Source organism: Pseudonaja textilis, chromosome 1 (assembly GCF_049901715.1).
Source record: "Pseudonaja textilis isolate UNSWEBS1 chromosome 1, rPseTex1.2, whole genome shotgun sequence".
NCBI classification, from domain to species: Eukaryota; Metazoa; Chordata; class Lepidosauria; order Squamata; family Elapidae; genus Pseudonaja; species Pseudonaja textilis.
The window spans coordinates 269,546,382-269,563,558 of NC_141990.1; the positions used below are offsets into that span (position 1 = coordinate 269,546,382).

General features: G+C 34.5%; 1 protein-coding gene across 4 annotated transcripts in view; it reads left to right on the forward strand.

Annotated features, from left to right (window-relative positions):
* The window catches only part of TTBK2 (tau tubulin kinase 2), a 68,805-nt gene extending 55,842 nt beyond the window's left edge, over positions 1-12,963 (forward strand). For all 4 annotated transcript variants that reach the window (XM_026709461.2, XM_087921768.1, XM_087921767.1 and 1 more), the window contains 2 exons: positions 1-665; positions 5,185-12,963. The exon at positions 1-665 is cut by the window's left edge and continues 603 nt beyond it. In XM_026709461.2, coding sequence (XP_026565246.1) covers positions 1-665; positions 5,185-5,653 — 1,134 coding nt within the window. In that variant the 3' untranslated portion in view covers positions 5,654-12,963. The remainder of the gene's footprint in view (positions 666-5,184) is intronic.
* Positions 12,964-17,177: the final 4,214 nt, after the last annotated feature.

Genomic DNA, 17,177 nt, shown 5'->3' on the forward strand with positions numbered 1-17,177 from the left:
AGTCAAGAAATACAAGTGCATGAAAATGGCTTCCATGATGAGGATATTGATCATGCTAAGGAATTGCAATGCCAGCAAGTGAAACTTGCCACACTTTTGAATGAAAAGGAAAAAGAAGAGCAAAGTATTCAAAGAAATGGAGAACTATTCTATTCTATTTCAGAGACTGAAACTTCTAGTCAGTCCAAAAAAGAATTAGTTAGATCTCCATTTGTAGCTAGGCAGAGTCGCATACCAGTTTTAGCACAAGATATAGATTCCTCATCAGAATCTTCTCCTGTTTCAGCAAAGGAGAAGCTACTTCTAAAAAAGGCCCACCAAACAGACTTGGTTAGACTACTGGTAGAAAAGAGACAGCTCAGAACTTTTCTGGGTGACCTTTCAAGTGCCTCCGACAAGTCACTGACAGAAACAGCAGTAGCAGGTCCCATACCATTTTCAGAAGATGTATTGACCTCCTTTTCGAAATTAACATTGGACACTCATTTGCAGAGTCAAGTACAAGAGAGCTTTTTGTCATCAGATAACCCTCAACCCAGAAAAAGCAAAATACCAAGACCTGTATCTTGGACTACTACAGATAATATTAGCAGTTCAAACTCAGCTCAGTTTTTTCCTCGGCCACCCCCAGGAAGGCCACCAACAAGGCCTGGAGTAGAAGTTAGGTAAGTGCACATCTGTATAGTATAACACCTGAAAAATTGCACGGTCTTTGTTGCTTTAATTATTTGGGAGGAAACACAAGTGCATATGCAAATAATTTTTCCTCATTTAAAACTGAGGAAAGGTTTGTATGAGTTAACATTTGTAATCTGTACCTGAAGTGGATATGAGGTACTAGATTTCTAAATGTTTTGGTTTTCCGATTTGAGTTCTATAATTCTAAGGCGATGATAAGAATTGTTTATCTGTATGTGAATATAAAAACACATTCTTTCATTTTTATAATAAGTCCTCTGTATTGAAATCGGTAATGTGTGTATGTCAGTAATATAACTGTATTCAATTATACTTTAAAAGACTGCACTTAATAGTCAGAAAATTTAACCTATAGCTTCACTGTAACATGTCTTTTGATAATGCTGCTAGAATACATATTATGTTTTCTATTTGCTGTAATGCAAACAACATCAAAAATAACAAAATGAGATTTTATTTAAAATAAGTGAAAGTGGCTTGGTTAGAAGAAAATATAGGAAATAAAATAGACTGTGTTTGTATTATACAGTATAATACAGTCAGTAAGTTATGATTTTATTTTTGTGACTAGGTGATAACACAGCAAAACTTGTTAGATTTAATTTATCACACTTGTATGCTTGCCCATCTTATAAGAGCCTGATTTTGGGCAGCATGCAACAATTAAAAGACTTAACAAACTTAAAATGAAAATAAAAATAATAGTAATAAAAAGAAATGCAACCTACATAAAAATGTGCCACATGCAAAAAATTAAGCTGAGTTAAACTAATGCTACAGTTTGGAATTTAGAAATGTATTTTTGAGCTCAAGAGGACATAGCACTTGGATGATATTTGGAGAGTTGAATGATGTGGTTTGTGTGTCCATTCTGGCCCTCTTAGCAGCTTTTGATATCATCAACCAGCTCTGGGGAGTGGGGCATACTGAATTGCAGTGGTTCACTTTTCTTTCACTACGGCTGCTACCAATCCTATGTAGCATCTATGTCAAGCTATTAGGAGAGGTCATGCATTGAACGGGGTTTGGTATCATCAGTATGCTGATGATACCCAATTATAGACTTCTACCCATGGTGGAGAAATGATGCTGTGTAGGTGCTGGCTCAGCACCTGAATGCTGTAAAGGCCTATATGAGTAAAAAGCTGGTCTGAGTCAATCCTAACAAAAGGGACTGTTTGTGGGTTTTTGGCCCCCTGGTATCTGGAGAACTGACATTTCTGACTCTTGATGGGATAATATTCCCCTGCACAGATTTGGTCTGCAATTTGGGGTCCTCTTAGACTCATGGTTCCTGCTGGAGGAGCAGGTAACAGCTGTGATCACGAAGGCCTTTAAACAGATCTGCCTTTGCACCAATTGTACCCATTCTTGGACTGGGAGGTCTTTCTCACCATCATTGATGTCTTAATCACTTCCTGTTTGAATTGCTGCTATATGTTCTATATGGGGTTTTCCTTGAAAATTATACAGAAACTGCAATTGGTCCAGAATGCAGTGGCATGCACAGATTGGGATATCCCGTTATTTATTTGAGCAATAGTGCTGCTGCATGAGCTGCACTGGCTTCCAGTTTCTTTCTAGATGCAATTCAAAGTGCTGGTTATTTTATTTATTTTTATTTTATTTGTTAAATTTATATGCTGCCCATCTCCTCGATAAGGTGATTCTGGATGGCTATCATCTTTAAAGACATACATGGCACAAGGCCTGGTTACTTGGAGAACAGTGTCTCCCTGAGATTATCTGTTTATCCTGCTAATTTAGATAGGATGAATGTGCTCCAGATTCCCTCTCTTGAATATTTTTGGTGGCCATCTCAGTGGTTGTCACCAGAGATCAGACCATACTCTTTAAGCCTCCCAGAAGACATTGGATAGGAGATTCAACTATGAGGATGTTTGATCTGGGATGGGGGGAAGGGTATGTTTTAAACTGTTTTATGGATTGTTGTGAGCTACCTAAAATCATAGTATGAGATAGGTGGCTGTATAAGTGTTGTGAATAATATAAACTAAATAGCAAAAGTTAGCAACCTGATTGCTAATAAATAAAATTGCATGTGGAAAAAGGGTAATTCAGTTCTTTTGCCTCCAACTCCTTTGGTAGATCATCAGTGTTTTCCTCCTAATCTCATTATAGAATTATGTCTTCCACTTGACCAGCAAGGTGCTGTTTCATGGAATGTTTTGCAAAATTGCTCTTTGAGATATGCTACAGGCATAATCTGTAAGTGGTGGAATGTAAAAGCCTTCTGTAGTGGAACACTGGGAATATTAGCCAGATAAGGATAGTCCTCATTAAGCAACCGTACTAAAATCATGTGATCATGTCTGTGCTTACAATTTTACACGGGACAATGAATACTAACTGACTGTAATGGCAAATATATTACTGAGAGACAGAGACACACTGCAAAAGTCATAAATGCAGGCATTAGTCCACAAAGTTACTTCATAATCTTCAGGTTGCTCTCCGAAGTAGTCACTAAGTGAGAACTATCTATACTAGGAAAGGCGTCCATGTTTTTTATAAATGGTGGACAATGAAAATTTGAATGACTGCTACTACAGTACCATGTGTACTGGTATCCCCTTCAGAGAGTCTACTTCTAAAATTTCTCTGCTTGAGTAAGTTCCGTAACAAGTGGCAGAAAAATTATAGTATATGAGACAAAGGTTTGGTCCATCGATTCCCACCCATATAATGCAAGTAACAGGATTTAAATATGCAGGGTTGTTGAAGGCTTTCTAATTTCTCCCAGTACCTTAGCAATGCAAGATGGAGTCTTAACAGAGATTGAAGGTAGACCTACTTTCATCTTTAGTCAGGAAACAGAATACCTGGGGGAAAACATTGTTTTGGACTATTTTCAATTGAGCAGTAGCCTTCATATTCCCCTTCCCATATAATATCTGAGATATCACTTTATCCTGAAGTATTTCAGTTGTGGTTACAAGTTGCCTTCCTTTTAACTTAAAAAAAAAAAAGCCTCTTCAGGATAACTCTTATTGTACATTACTAAAACAATAGATAGATATGTACCCCACTTGCAGAAGGAGTTGCTAGATATTTGAAGGAAGAACATTGCTATATTTTGTGGATGTTAATTGACCGTGTGTTTTTTCCATGTTACTTGTGCTAAAGTTCATTGCCACAGTTTTATTCTTTCTCAATATTCAGCCAATGACCAGCAGTCTTTTAAAGCCAGTCTTGGTGCAAGAGATAAGAGTCATGTCATCAGTATATATTAAAATTGAGATTTTGCATGTATTCAATGAGCAAGAAAAAAAGCTTTGTGATTCCATCATCATTATAATGTCATTAATGTAAAAAATAAATAGGAAGGGAATGAGTGGACAGTCTTGCTTAACAACTTTCTCCAATGATATAGCTATATCATATAGGTATGTAACACAGACAGAGGTTGCATGTTAGATGATATTTTTATATAGATAAAAAGTTAGATATAGGAAGTCAGTTATACTAAATTTAGCAATTATAAGCAAATAAGTAAACAATTAAATATGTCAAAAATAAACAACAAAAACTCCAGTTAAACAGCAATGTTAACACAATCTTAAAAAGTATATATTGTTAAACTTTAAAAGTCAGTTTTGAATAATGGTGTTTTTTTTTCTTGTGTTTAAATAATCTTTGAGAAAGAGTTTTTTGGATTTCAACAAGAAAATAATAACATGGTGGTGTTCTTACTGTACTAAAAATATTTGTTCCTTTTTCCTAGCCATCAAATTAACAGAGCTTATATAGTAGATTCATATAGGGGATGAATTGTATAGATTTCTTTCTTGTTTATTTATTAGTTTTTAATGCTGCTCAACTTTGAGAAGATTCTATAAAATAAGCAACAGGAGCACCTGAACAAGACTGAATCAATAACGTTTAAAAAAAAAGTTGGACTCCAGAAAAGGCCTAACCAAGAACAGAGTTAGGACTTAAGAGACTTCTGGAACACTTGAATAGTGGGAGCTAAGAGGGGTGCTGTTCCACAGGGCATGAACCAACAGAGAAGGAACGAACGCTTCCTTGTTCCCACAAGATGACAGCATTTAACTAAAGGGATTTGGAGCATATTCACTCTGACCAAGCATATTAGAGTAGCCAGAAACAGTCGGAAACTTGAAGGGCTTCACAGATGGTGACCAAACTTTGAATTTCATCCAGAAGCTAACTAGTAGCCAGTGCAGCTCATAAAGCAGCAATGGCACATGGACACAACAAGGATCTCTATTACTCCTTGTGCACTGCATTTGAGATCAGCTGTAGCTTCTGAATTGTCTTCAAGGCAGCCCTATGTAAAGAGAATTACAGTAATCCAGTTGTGAATTGACTGTTAATGTAATGTAAATATTTTAAAGCCTAACTATAAGTTGAACATGGAAATACATAAAATATATGTAATATAACATATCCTGCATTAAAGAACAGAATGCAGAAATGACAAATTTCTTCTTTCTTTTCAAGGTTGCGGAGGTACAAAGTGCTAGGAAGTAGCAGTTCTGATTCAGACCTGATCTCCCGCCTGGCTCAGATCCTTCAGAATGGATCTCAAAAACCACGAAGCCCTTCACAGTCTAAGAGTCCAGGATCTCCACATAGCCCCAAGACTCCACCCAAAAGCCCAGTCATTCCCAGACGCAGTCCCAGTGCCTCCCCTAGGAGCTCTTCTCTGCCCCGTACTGCCAGTTCTTCACCATCTCGGGGTGGAAGGCCACACCATGAGCAGAGAAGTTCATCCCCACATCTTGGAAGGAGTAAATCGCCTCCTAGTCTTTCAGGTTCTTCATCTTCCAGGAGATCCTGTCAACAAGAGCACTGCTACAACAAATCGAGCAAAAACGGTCTGAAAGGATCTAGTACCTCTTGCCATCACTCTTCTAGCATTAAACCTCCCACTGGGAAGAACAAATCAGCCAGTAAACTTAGCAGATAGGAACTGAATCTTGTCAGGTGTCAACCCCCCTCTCCATTCAATCTAATGCATGTTGTGTCTGTGTACTATGTATTTTAAAAAAAACGGGACCGCCTTCAAAGATTAGCATTTATCCTGACTTTCAGAGAAAAACAACTTTTAAGATGAATTATTTATATGGCTCACTTTGTATAGGAGTGGCCAGGCATTGCCCAGGAAAGGGCAGCAAGCAGATCAGGGAAGCTGGAGAGTGGAGATGGAACAGCCAGAAAGTCCATCTGGAATCACATTGTTTGGGAGATTAGTGTTTTAATATGATTTTTCTTTCCTTTTTATTTATTAAAACAATAAGCTGACTCTAGATTTTCATCAAGGAAAATTATAAAACCTGAAAGAAATGTACTGGGACACTGCTATGCTTGAGGTTTAATCAGCTGCTATGTTTTTAAAGATTTTAAAAAGCACATTATTTGAGTCAGAAAAATTCTACGAAGTCTTCTGTGTAATATTGGCCTTTTTCACAAACAATTTCACTTTGTCCATTGCCCACATTCCTTCTTGATTGATAATTATCTAATTGAAAGAAAAACGTATTTATATAATTGCACAGGATTACAACCCTGTATTTTAAGAGCTTGAGGTAACAACGTGTACTTATATTTACAGATCCCAAAGCTTCTGTTATGCATTTGGGTTCTGATCCATTTGATTACTTAACTGTTTATTAATTTTTAGGGCCAGTTCCAGTTATAAAATAAAAGTCAGATAATCTTAAATTATGGTAGAAATACAAAGGGTTTGGGATCATGTAACATCTTTATAGTTACATTAGAATGCAATTACTTCTCAGGGCATCACTGAGACAGCCAGTGTAAAACTTAACTAGAATTTTTTATCCTTTATGAAATTATTCACTTAACCTTACTATAATGTTCATCTCCAGTGTTATAAACTGAAGAAGTGAAATGTTTACACATTTAAACTTGAAACTTCATCCTTAATCTAGAAGAAAATTGAAGCTCTAAATTTCTTCATAAAGGTGACTGAAGTATGCTAGAGAAAATTAGCAGATCCTTTATTTTCTCTAGGAGTTACCACTTGGTAGGATAAGGTTACAGGACTGTGTTTGAAATGTTAAAAGTCTCTAATCCTATATTGTATAGAAAAAAATAGTATGCACATTTCCCAATATGTACAGAGCCAATACCTGACCAATAGTGCTATATCTATGAAAGCATCCTCTTGATTTTGCCATAGTGTAGATATACATGGTAGATTCCCTCCCACTTCCTCCAAAATATGCTTGATTTGAAATATGGAAAAGAGGACATTAAAACTTGTGTTTAAAGGTAGTCTTCCATTGCTCCAAAATATTACCTACTGAATAAGATTGGCAATTTCTAGTTTTCCCAAACATAGGTGTGATTGATTTAGATTGCTAGATTCAGAAATCAGTGATGGAATGGAATACAATGCAGTGTGTAAAGTAAGTATGACCAGTTCTTTAAATGGAGATATGGATTAGAAGAAGCTAAATATAAGAGGAACTTTGGTAATTACTGATCTGCTTGTTGTAGTCATCATACGCCTTAGCCAGCATAAATTATTTTTAATGTTATTTTATTTGCTGCCAAAATTGTAACTCTGGATAAAAAAAGGGAACATTTTCTCTGTGAGCTAACACATTTCTAATGCTGCATTGAAGCTGCACTGAATTCTCTTGTTCTGTCAGAATGTGTTGGAAATTTTTTACTCTTAAATATGTATTTTTCCCCATAAGTAATGTAGCACAGTGTGGAATCGTAGCCTCATTCAGGTTTCAAGCACTACAGAAGGAGTGCACTATCTGGAGCATATTTGCTATACTTTGAGAAACTGAATGATTTAAAAGATCTGTTGTATTATATTGTATAATAGGTGCTATACCAATAATTGCATGTTCTTATAGTAAGTAATATATTATAAATATTTATAAATATATACATACATACACATATATGCTTCTATATACTTTCCTGATTTTCCATTACATTTGTAAAATTATGGACCACAGATCATGCTGTATTTTTTCAGTTACGTGCCTGAATTATATACCCTTGGCCTTGCTATTCCTGTTTGCTGGCATGCACAAAGCTGAATATTTTTTCATGCTCAATTCAGAACAGAAAGAGTACTCAAAATGGAGTTGCTCAGCAATTCAGTGTTTCGTATCAGCATTGACAATTCACTTTTACCATTCTGAATAAAATGGAAGGACTTTGAGAAACGATGTGTTTAATAGCCAAGGTCAGTGTAGGGTCTTGATTTTTTCTTTTCATCCTCTTTCTGTATCTTTCTAATCCCTTATGAGAACTTTTTCTGTTAAAGTGTTTGTCATGATACTGTTGGTGATAAATAGATATGTATGATATAAAAAAGTCAAGACTTTCTCTTCATCTTGCTTTGCCAGCTTTTACCCTGTTCTCTACTTACTGCAGCAATGCAAGGACTCTCTCTTTAGGTTACTGACAGTAAAAAAGTCAATTTTTAAAAAACATTTATCAGCTCTATAAACATACATTCAGCCAAGCACGTTATTCCAATAAGGTGCTTGAAATATTCTACACCTTCAGCTCTTTTCCAATAAGTGCTTCCATGGAATATATTGTGAAGCTGTATAATTTGAGTTGATATAAAAAACAACACAGCTATATAATTTCTTTATTATAATTCCTTTTTGGGGGATTGATCTGGTTTCTCAAGTCCAACTTTAAAAATCCTTCCTTTACATATAACCATTTTTAAATTATTTGAAAAATCTGCAAGGATATATATATATATATATATTTTACATTACACCTAAGGAATAATATTTCTAGAAAGTCCCTGGAGGAATTTCTTCATAAATATGTCCAGAGCATCAGTATTGTAAGAACAGCTTCCCTTGCATGTATGGAGATGCATATCCCAAAGATTTATTTTCATGCTTTGCTGTCAGGGACAAAACAATATCTATTCTATGCATTAACAAAAGAATGTTGTAGAACTATTATACATTTCTCTAACAAATGGTATGTGTATCCCAATATTACCGTAATGTTCAGATTCTTTTATGTTAAAATCATTTGTATTTCTTTCCATGTTGTAGAAATGCAAGAAGGCATGTTCCAGACTAAATGGTCATTGTGGAAAGCACAGGTTAATGTCAATGTGTTTTTTAATGTATTGAGTGGGTTCACTTCTTAGGTTATCATTCTGCCAAAACATAACCTAATAGTTATTAGAAAACCAATGGTTTACTAACAGAGCTTTAAATTATTGTAATAGACTACTATCATCACACCTTTCTGTAGTAATCAATGATTTTGTTACTAATGTGCATTGTTCTTTCCGCAACATTTACTGCTTCAGGAAGCAAACCAAAAAAGTATTGTAAGTTAATCTAGATTACAATCCCTTTAGTTAATAAAATAATTGTGCTCGTAACTTTGAGAAAGAATGTATTAATCTAGTTTGCCTTGAATAGTAAGTTTCAAGATTAATATGTTAGTAAAAGACAAGACAAATAATATGCATGGTTTAATCTGAATAAGCAAGTCCTGCCCTCCACAGCTTGAGCCAGAATAAGAAATGTTATTTTTTATTCTTTCTGTAGAATTCATAGAACATTTAGCCAATTAAACTCAGTAAGAGCACCATCTACCTTCATGCAGACCTGCTCTGTTCTATGAATAGCCAGATGTTGATATACTGGCTTTGGCACTGTTGCCGCCGTGCTGAAAAGTTACTGCTTTAGGGATCCACATTATACTGGGGTCTTAGCAAGAATTAAAAAAAAAAATATTCCTGCCAGACTGTTGAGGGTTGGTTGGGGATGGTGGCATATTTTTTAGAATTAAAGGTACATTGCAGGCACATTAATCCTTACATCATATTATTGTCTGTAATGTATATGTACTGCACGGAACCAAAAACAGCTGAAACTTACCATCTGTATTATCTTTGTAGGCAAATGCATACTCTTAGAACGAAACAAACAGATATGTTTACATTTGCATCAGAGATAATTTATCCATTTATATTGTATTTGTATCAAAAACATGGAGCTTTTGATAGTATTGAAAAGTTAAATTTGGTTGGTCATCTTTCTCTTCAAGTAGGACTGCTCTAATCAGAGCTATAGGTCTTTGCTTTTAGAGTTTGGATAAATGTAGTTCTCTAATAGCTCAGTTGTTTCCTGCAATAAATATAAACAATATAAACAATGCCAGCTGTCTTTCTGTAATAGTAATCCATTTATATAAAAGCAGTTTCCAAAAGACAAAGGACAATAATTTTAATATATGGATACTAAATGGTATAGAATATATACTTTTTAAGACCTTAAAAGTGAAAGAGTGCCTGCATTTTTCAAAATCTATCCATCTTAAAATATTACATGTTATCTTTTTCTGCTGCAAGTAAAATATCTTACTGTGGAAAAATAAGGACAACTGGTTTATATTTTGGAGGGAAAAATATTTTTACATACAATTTAAGATGGAAAATTTAGATGGTTAATCTTAGCTGGTATGTTGTCAACTATGCTATGCTAGCTATGCTATCTTCTCTAGTTACAATCATTTAATGTTTGACATTAGGGTTAATTCAGACTTTTGTTTAGGTAGTATTCTAGTACCAGTTTTGCTCAGAGAATGGATCCTCTGACCATCCTGTCTTAAGGGGTGATCAGTTACAAGAGGACGTTTAATTCAGCTGTAAGAGAATCCAACATGATGTCCGTTCCCTGCTGTCTTTTCTTTTAGTGTACCGTGAATTTTGCTGCTGAGGTGTGGAGGGGTGAGGGCATTCCTACATTAGACAAGTCATGAGGAAAACATGCAGATTCTAAGAACTGCATTAACACCTCAGAGACAACTTGAATGAATGAGATCCCATGTCTATAATATATTGTCTGATTTGTTTATGAGTCTTGACTAATAATAGCTAATAGATACTTCCCTAAATTGATTGAGTACTCAACTAGATGATCTGACTGCACAATCTCTTCTGTTACTGTATATTAAATATGAAACAAAACACTAGATTCCGTGCTTATTGTTGTTTATATAAACTTTTTGCTTTACCAAGTATTTCTTTCAAGGGAAACAGGTTAAGGAGATAGGTGGGCCCAGTCCTCAAATCAGATGTATGGAGACGTTTGTTAGTCTGCGTGCATTTGAACAAGCAGTTGACTAATAATGTTCATATGAACAGAAATATACATGTAACATTGGTTTTTCTACAGTTTTGCATTCTATTTCAGAAAAACTTTTCCCTTCTGTAATCCCTCAGAATAGTTTTTTTAAACAGAAAACAAATTGAAACCAAATTGTAATAGCTTTTATTATAAAATGATAATTGAGTGTGTCACCTATTTCATACTCATTCATATAATTATAATGCATAGGCTGTATGTTGAGAGAAAGAAACAATGAGAACTACTATCTGGTCTTCTTTAAAAAAAAATTAGTGATAACTTCATTACTCCAATACTATTAATTGTGTTCTATCGTTGTAGTAACACTAATAATGGTAACCCTTAAAACTAGAAAAAAATAATAATGGCAAACCCCTTGAAAATTTTTCAATTTAACTTCTGTGGTTGTTTAGATGAGCAAGTTTTTATGAACACAGTTCAGCTTGCTTATAGACAGTTCAAAGAAATGTATTCCTTTTCTACTGCAATAATTTATCACAAGGACATTTTAAATGTAGAAAGCACTATGATGGGATACAGAAAGAATCTGTGTAATGATATACTCCTTTATATCTCAAAATTTCACACAATTCTCTATGCTCAGGTTACAGTTCAAAATACTTGTTTTTGCTAGTAAAAGGAGCCTATTATCACACTTTAACTGGAGTGATCATTTGAAAAGAAATTTCTTCAAAATTTATCAAAACGTGAATTTTTAAATTTATTTCTTAGATCATAGACGGAACCTTGCTTTGATAATTTTTAGCTTTTGTTCATCTTAAATTTCAGCCTTTTGCCTTAATTTTCCACTGGGAATATTGGGTTAGGTCCAGACTGTTATTTGCCAGGAGGACTGCCCCAGAATTGAATAATGCAGTACACTCTTTCTGTTGGAAAAATGGAGAAAGCAAAAGAAGATTGGAGGTCAGATAGAATATTACAGGAAGAGAAGAACTAGTGAAGATTCCCTCCTCCCCATTTATTCTTCAGAAAGGAAAAACAAACTAATGAGGATAATGCCTCATCCCACTAACTTGTGGCTTCTCAACTTGGCATAAATTAGCACAAAAAAAATCCTAAATTATTTCCTATTAAAGTGATTGAAAGAATGAATTAAGAAAACAAAAGGTTGATTTGGTTAGATTCTTTTCTTAAAACCTGGAAGACACACTGTATAGTGCTAAAACAAGTATCTCTCCCCTGTATATAGTTGCTGTTGCTAGGTAGAAATAATTTTCAGGGGCCAAGAATATGGATTGCCCTTTCCATCCTGGAGCAGAACAGGGAACACATTGGGACCATTGCTGAATTGTGTCTATGTCTAGTGTGCTCATATTCAAATATTTCAGTTTGGCATAAAATGGGAGCCACTGAGCCCTTCCCATTTCTCTTTCATTTGCAAAATAACAGCTTAGGTCTCAGATTTGAGGTGTTTCAGCTATCTGGACCAGTATAAAGGAGAGTAATATTAATGCTGTGCTGACGGGTAAAAGCTTGCCTTAAAAAGGACCTGTTACACAGCTCGGATTCTCTAGAACAGAATTATGCATTTAAATGGTTCTCTAATCTCCAGTTGCATGTTGTTCCTCAGTGATCAGAAAGCGAATATCTAAATATTTCCCTTTATTAGTGAATTATTCATGGCCTGTTATGTTTTGCCTTCTTGCAAAAAAACAAAACAAAATTAAATTAAATTTCAAAGCCAGGTATGACCATATTAATTTGAAAATTCTCAACAGTCTGACTTTTGTTTTAAATTTAAAAGGCCATCTATTATTTATTCAGAAAATACTTACTATTTCAAGGATAATACAATGAATTGAGATAAAAACATATTCTGGAGAGGTAACTTAGTAGCATCAAGAATTTCAAACTTTTCTTTCCTTGTGTTCAGAGTTCAGATTAGATGTTTTACTATTTTTGCTCAGTCATTCAGAACAAGGTATTGACATAGTGTCTTTATAATGCTCATTTGTACATAAAGATGTAGTTATTTATTTTACCCCATTTGTATCATATCAAGTTTTTGTAAATGTTTTGAGTTCTGTTTTTAAATTATTTTGTATTTTATTTTTATAAACTGGTTCTAAATAAAAATCATTCAGCATGCAAACAACATTGACTAAATTTGTCAGTTTATTTTTAATGGAACTCAACTAAAAATAGTTTTGGATATAATGTAAATTGGAACAAGCTATGAAAAACAGTATCTTTTCCTCTCTGGAAAATGGAACTTTGGTGTTGAAAAGAGGAATGCAGATCTGTGAAAGATCAGCTTTGAAATGTTAATAATTAATGCAGAATTTTAATATTTTCTACAGTGATGAAATAAATATGAATAAATATGGATGTTTTTCTGCTTGCTCTATTTCTTGTTAGCACATTCAACCAGTTACTGTTGGGTTCATCATCTTCAGAGGTAGTATTCAGCAGGTTCTGACCAGGTTCTGGAGAACTGGTAGTGGAAATTTTGAGTAGTTAGAACCAGCAAATACCACCTCTGACTGGCCCCGCCTCCATCTATGATCAGCTGGGTCTTCTTTTGTTGCCCTGCACAGGAGAACGGAGCTGAAAAGCAGGTTAGTGGAGTGGGGAGTGTATAGGAATTTTGCAGTAACCTTTCCCCAGGAGTGGGGAGGGAACGGAGATTTTACAGTATCCTTCCCCTGCCACACCCACCAAGCCACGCCCACAGAACCGGTAGTAAAAAAATTTGAATCCCACCAGTGATCATGTTGCTATTAACAGAGCTTGAATGTACAGGTAGTCCTTGATTTACAATACAATTGAGCTCAAAATTTCAGTTGCTAAGCAAGATAGTTGTTAGGTTTTGCCCCATTTTACTTTCATTGCCACCATTGTTAAGTGAATCACTGCAGTTTTTAAGTAAGTAACACAGTTGTTAAGTGAATCTGGCTTCCCCAGTGACTTGCCTTGTCAGAAGGCCACAGAAGATGATCAGATGACTGCAACCGTGATGATCCCATGATGGCTGTACACTGCAACCATCATAAATATGAATCTATTTCCAAGCATCTGAATTTTGATCACATGACCATGGGGATATGGCAACAATCATAAATCTGAAAAACAGTAATGAGCCACTTTTTCCAGTGCCATTGTAACTTTGGTCACTAAATGAGCTGTTGCAAGTTGTGGATTGCCTGTATTTTGCTTCTTAAAATGTTTTAGAATGCAGTGTCATTCCCATAAAATAAATACAAATCAGATGAATATTAGTATTATATTTGTTTTTTAAACATCAAAGTTTATTTTAAATCTAGGGAATCAGAAAATCAGAATCAAAAGTATTTAGATATATAAATATACAATTAATTGATAATATTTTCTATTTTAGCAACAAATAAGTATGATTATATTTCTGTGTAATGTACTGTTATTTTGGACACGAGTAGTTATGAATAAGGTTCCTAAGCATTGTCAGGTTGTGAATACTGTTGTGTAGTACATCAGGTTTCTGCTGTAAAAATGTTCCTGTTTAATCATTATTCACACATTTCTCACATTATATAATCTATCCATGAAAGTGAAAAATAAACGGCCAGGATAACAGTAACAAGTTAACCTATTTGACAAAACAACTGCTTATGTCAGTAGGTCACCATGACCTAGGAAAGGTCACACTCTCTTTGCAATCTTTGAATCACTGTCTATACCTGTATTGAATTGTTCAATGTAGAACAGCCACTTACTACAGTGGTGTGCAAGAAGTGAGCCTTGTATGAGAGCAAGATGCCAACTCTGTTTCTATACTTAATTTGGCAACACTCTGAGTAGCAAAGTTATAAACACTTCATCTTCCATTATTAGCAATGTTCTACTGTATATTATATAGCAAAACTAATTTCTGTAAATAAATAAGTGAACATATTGTAGATCTCAGACCAGATATGGCAACATGTGGCAGAAACTAACTCCCCACAACATCATATTTTATGGTGGCATAAAGAATAGATTAGAACATATAAGAAATTCACTACTACAAATAGGAAACATTTCTTATCACACTTATATGCTGATCATTTACTAGGGTCAAATTTCTTAAGTGTTCATGATTAATGGTTTGCGTGTGGTGGTCATAGTTCTTTCAGAAGATGGGATATGCTATACTGCAACCCTAATTTATGCTTCAAACCTGGATGATTTCAGTCAAGACCCAAGAGTAGACTTCTTTAGCTCTGACACTAGTCTATAGTTAAAAATTGTAAATAATATTTTAATATTAATAAAAGTACAAACTTCTACACTGTTGCATATGTATGTATGCATGTGGAAATGTTTACATACATACTGAATGTGTATGTATGTAAATGTTTACACACACATACACACCATAGTGTAAAAGTAAATTTGTATTTATTAATGTTAAAATTAAGTAGAGTAAATCATTCCACCTTTGAGACCAGGGGGGTCTACCTGTGGCAACTTTTAAGACTTGTGGACTTCAAGATGGCTGGCTGAGGAACTCTGGGAGTTGAAGTCCACAAGTCTTAAAATTGTCAAGCTAGGACATCCCTGTTTAGCCTATCTAACGAAATACTTACAATTAGCAAGGAGAGGACAAGAAAAATTCATAGGAAGGGTACAGGACAGATGTTATTTATGCTACATTTTTTCTGGTAAAGTATTGGAATATTTTCTTGTTCATTATACTTGCCACATTAAAGCAAAGCACTTTTCTAATAATATCTGTATAGAATCAACTCCATCTTGAAGATTTAAACTGGTGCTGTTTGTAGGCTGTTTCAATATGATTGAAAAATTGCATATTTTATGACAAAAATACTTTGAAGGACAGTTAGAGGAATCAGTTTAAATAAAATATACTTTGAGGCAAAGCATATTATCAGAGGATTTCTGAAGCCTCCAATAATAATTGGCCTCAATTGCTGTACCCAAAGCAAAGATAGCTTAATTAATACGAATACCACTTATCTCAGGATGCTGCCAATTACAGCTTCTTTCTATTGAAATGGAATCTTAAGAATCCAGTGCTAATATGAATAAAGGTTCCAGTTGATTCCATATATATCTAATCATGTGAAAATTAACACAAAATTTGCTGTATATCTTAGGCTGGCCCAAAAAGGATTACTTTTAGAAATCAGCCTATGTAAATACAGTATATTTTCTGGCTTTAATAGATAATTATAGTGGATAGCTACTTTTTTTTGTTATTGAGTTCTGAATTGCAAGGTCATTCTATTTCAATTTTCAGGGATGTTATTACAGCACTTACCTTTCATGAAAGAATAGTAATATTTTTTCCCTTCCGTTCAATTTTGTCCAATTCTTGGGATCTATTCAAAGCTCTGAAATTTTCTTGGCAAAAGTTTTCACAAATGGTTTGCCATTGCCTCCTTCCAAGGGTTGAGAGAAAGTGATTGGTCCAAGATCACCCTGCTGGGTCCATGCCCAAGCAGGACAAGAATTCCTGGTCTCCTGGTTTCTAGCCTGATAACTTAATCATTATGCCAAGCTGGCTGTCAATAGTAATAATAATGGGCTACAAAATACATTTTCTCAACTTGAACATTTGAAGATTTATAATGTATTTTTTCCCAATTGTTCAAAGACTGATTTGATTTGTGATTACAACAAAAAATATAAATAATATAATGCTATTGTGTAACCTGTATCCAAACCTGAGGATGACTATGTATGCATGCACTGTTAAAAATTCCTTATACTTCAAAGAAATTGTCTTTGATTAAAAATGAGTGTTTTAAAGATGATTGTATTATCCATAAACATCCAATTGTTTTAATATCGGTATGAAGCAATTTGAAATGAGTTTTGTCTATATGAGACTAATGCATTAAAACTCTTATTTGCTATAAGAGGCCTAAACGTATCAAAACAGAACACTTGAGATGGAAAAGACAATGTAACTAAACTATCAGATGCTGCCCAGAAGAGTGGTAGCCTTTTCACAGTATTTGAAATATTTTATAGACAAGCAACAATAGTTGAAGATACATGCTTATCCCCAGTGATTCTTCACAATATTTAAACTAGATTAATATCTCTAGAAGTGCCTTAGTGCTGAAATTTTTTTAATTTGTTTCTAAATTCCCATTCAGTTCTGTGAATCTGGCAGAAGACACCCAGCTTATTAGTATCTATAAGGCAGCCTACCCTACACTGCCTTACAAATGTTTACCATACTATTTAAGATTTAACATCTTCTTTACTTTTATGGAGGTCCCCCAATATAATTCATATTGAAATAAAGTGCTTTGTGCAAAGACCTCTATAAAGACTTTTATAATATACTGCTTTTTACCCAGACTTCAGTATATTAGA